This window comes from Pelophylax lessonae (genome assembly GCF_965119305.1).
Source record: "Pelophylax lessonae genome assembly, chromosome: 7".
Classification (NCBI taxonomy): Eukaryota; Metazoa; Chordata; class Amphibia; order Anura; family Ranidae; genus Pelophylax; species Pelophylax lessonae.
Genome location: NC_138774.1, coordinates 299,621,670 through 299,624,640, shown reverse-complemented (window position 1 = coordinate 299,624,640; position 2,971 = coordinate 299,621,670). Strand labels below are relative to the sequence as shown.

Here is a 2,971-nt window from a genome sequence, read left to right as displayed (position 1 = left end):
AAGCTCCTCCATGACCACAAACCTACTGAACATGTTTGAGATAATAAGACCCCATACCAAAGGTGTTCCGTAGGGTTAAGGGCAGGTGCTGATGTTGGGTTAGAAGACCTTATACCAAAGGTCTTCTAAAAGTAGGGTGGAGGTCAGGGGCTCTGTGCAGGACACTTGAGTTCCTCCCCACCAAACTGGTCAAACCATGAATTATGGAGCTGGCTTAGTACACGGGGGGCACAGTCATGCTGGAACAGAAAAGGGTCTTCACCAAACTGTTACCACAAGGTTGGAGGAGCACCATTGTCTACAATGTCTTTGTACGATGGAGTATTACCAGGACCCTTCACTGGCGACATCTGAACTCCATCATTTGGAGGGTGTCCATAAACTTTAGCCATATAGTGGTTTAAACATCGAGTGGTCTGTTAGGCTTCTATTTAGATGCTTGGGAGGAAAAGCAGCTCTTTCCCTTTGGAATTGTCTTCCTCGTGGTACATGCTCTCTCCTCCTTGACTTTCTGTGTCTAGAAGATTCCAGGATGAGGTCCCCTCTCCTTCATACAAGCCACTTTCAAAGGTTTCATTATGAGGTCCCCTCATTCTCCTTAAACTCCAGTACCTTCTCTTCTCGCTATTTGCTTTGTTTCTTTTTCTGTCTGATACATTGTCACTTTGTGATCTCAGCATTTTTATAACAACATTGTTACACGTTATCACATTTTTACCCTCGACAACTTTTCCCTCATCTTTCCTAGGCTCTCTTCCCTTGTCTTCTGCTACACCCACCCCAAGGTTTCCATTTACTTCCATGTTTTTTCCTGAGTTTCTCCATTTCACTTTATTATTTGCGTTCTCTCCCAGACGTACTGGGAACATTTGCTCGGGGCTCCTGTTGTTGGTATCTATCTCTACTTCTACTTCATCTGGATGGTTGGCTTGCTGATTATAATCCAGGAGGTTTCCCAATCTCCCGTTATTTTCCACGCCTTGGACGGTGATCACGGCCGGGCCGTCCCTTTTGTTGGTTGTGGGTACGTGACGAATGACAGGCCGATGTCTCCTACATGCATTCGAGATATTTGTCACTGCACTGACCAGTCTCTTCTGGTAGTTATCACTGGCCAAGAAGTATAGAACGGGGTCGAAGCAGCTGTTTGCGCTCGCCAATGGGCGTGTTATCTTATAGCTTAGGTTTACGACATTCAGCAAATTACAGTTTGCATCGAAGAGTCGGGCATAATAGTAGAGTGTGCGTGTAATGTGGAAGGGCAAAAAGCAAATAATGAACACGGTGAGGACTATGATGATGGTCTTGATGGACTTTCTCTTGTAGGCAGGTAGAGTTTGGCGGATTTCGTTGGCCATTGGCTTCATCAGCTCCCTAGCCATGAGCCCGTAGCAGCCCGCAATCACAAGGCATGGTAGGCCAAACAAGAGACTCATGACAGCCGTGCTGTACTCAACATAGTCTTCAAAGTCTTCAGGAATTGTGGTGTCATGGCATATCGTGTCATTGCCTCTGGGGCTGACCGTAACAAAAAACAGATTGGGGATCAGGCAGATGCTGACTGAAATCCATACACCCACACAGAACATATGAGCATACCTCGCCTTCATTCTCTGCAGGGAATAGAGGGGGTGGCAAACTCCCATATACCTGTGTATGCTGATGCAGGTGAGGAATAGGATGCTGCAGTAGAGGTTGGTGTAGAACAAGAAGCGCATAGTCTTGCACAAAGCTTCTCCAAAAGGCCAGTTGTTCTGATCGGCATAATAATAAATCAGGGTGGGCAGTGACAGCAGATACAACGTGTCCGATAAGGCAAGGTTAAACATGTAGACCGTGGTGGGGCTCCAAGGTCGCATTTTGGCAGCGAAAACCCACATGGCCGTCAGGTTTAGCGGCAGCCCCAGAATGAAGACCAAGCTGTAGGACACTGGCAGCAAAAAGTATTTGAATTCCTCATTGAAGATGCAAAGGTTGCTCGCCTGACCGGTCCCATTCTGAAATGAGGGGTATGGGGGTGAAGGGGTGGTATAGGAGTCCACCATTATGTCAACTGCAGCTGTGGACTATCTCTTCTCGATGAACGTAGACACATATGAAATCTATAAAGGAAATAAAGACATAATTAACAAGAATATATGTGTACTGAGAATGCATGCAGTACTTTCATATTATAATGAAAAATGCCATATTTAGGTATATCTAAAACTGATATATTGCAGCTCATCACTCCTTAGATGTGGTGGCTGCATTAATCTATTTTTTTCTGGCTTTTTTTCACCTGGTGATCCTGCCAGTAATGTCCTGTCCTTCCCTTGTGCTTCCTGTCCTTCCCTTGTGCTTCCTGTCCTTCCTTTGTCCTTCCTATCCTTCCCTTGTGCTTAGTGTATTTCCCTTGTGCTTCCGTTTCTTCCCTTGTGCTTCCCCTGTCCTTCCCTTGTGCTTAGTGTACTTCCGTTGTGCTTCCCTTTCTTCCCTTGTGCTTCCCTTGTCCTTCCCTTGTGCTTAGTGTACTTCCGTTGTGCTTCCCTTTCTTCCCTTGTGCTTCCCTTGTCCTTCCCTTGTGCTTAGTGTATTTCCGTTGTGCTTTCCTTTCTTCCCTTGTGTTTTCTGTCCTTCCCTTGTCCTTCGCTTGTGCTTTCCTTTCTTCCCTTGTGCTTCCCTTGTCCTTCCCTTGTGCTTTCCTTTCTTCCTTTGTGCTTTCCTTTCTTCCTTTGTGCTTTCCTTTCTTCCTTTGTGCTTTCCTTTCTTCCCTTGTGCTTCCTGTCCTTCCCTTGTCCTTCGCTTGTGCTTTCCTTTCTTCCCTTGTGCTTCCTGTTCCTTCCTTGTGCTTCCTGCGCTTCCCCTGTGCTTCCTGTACTTCCCTTGTGCTTCCCTTTCGTCCCTTGTGCTTCCTGTCCTTCCCTTGTGCTTCCTGTCCTTCCCTTGTGCTTCCTGTCCTTCCCTTGTGCTTCCTGTCCTTCCCTTGTGC

General features: G+C 46.6%; 1 protein-coding gene across 1 annotated transcript; it reads right to left on the bottom strand.

The window, feature by feature from the left end:
* Positions 1–245: 245 nt before the first annotated feature.
* P2RY4 (pyrimidinergic receptor P2Y4) lies at positions 246–2,045 on the bottom strand (the record flags this gene model as incomplete). The annotated part of the gene is made up of 1 exon (XM_082263970.1): positions 246–2,045. The coding sequence occupies one exon, from the start codon at positions 2,043–2,045 to the stop codon at positions 432–434; it is 1,614 nt and encodes a 537-aa protein (XP_082120096.1). The 3' UTR covers positions 246–431.
* Positions 2,046–2,971: the final 926 nt, after the last annotated feature.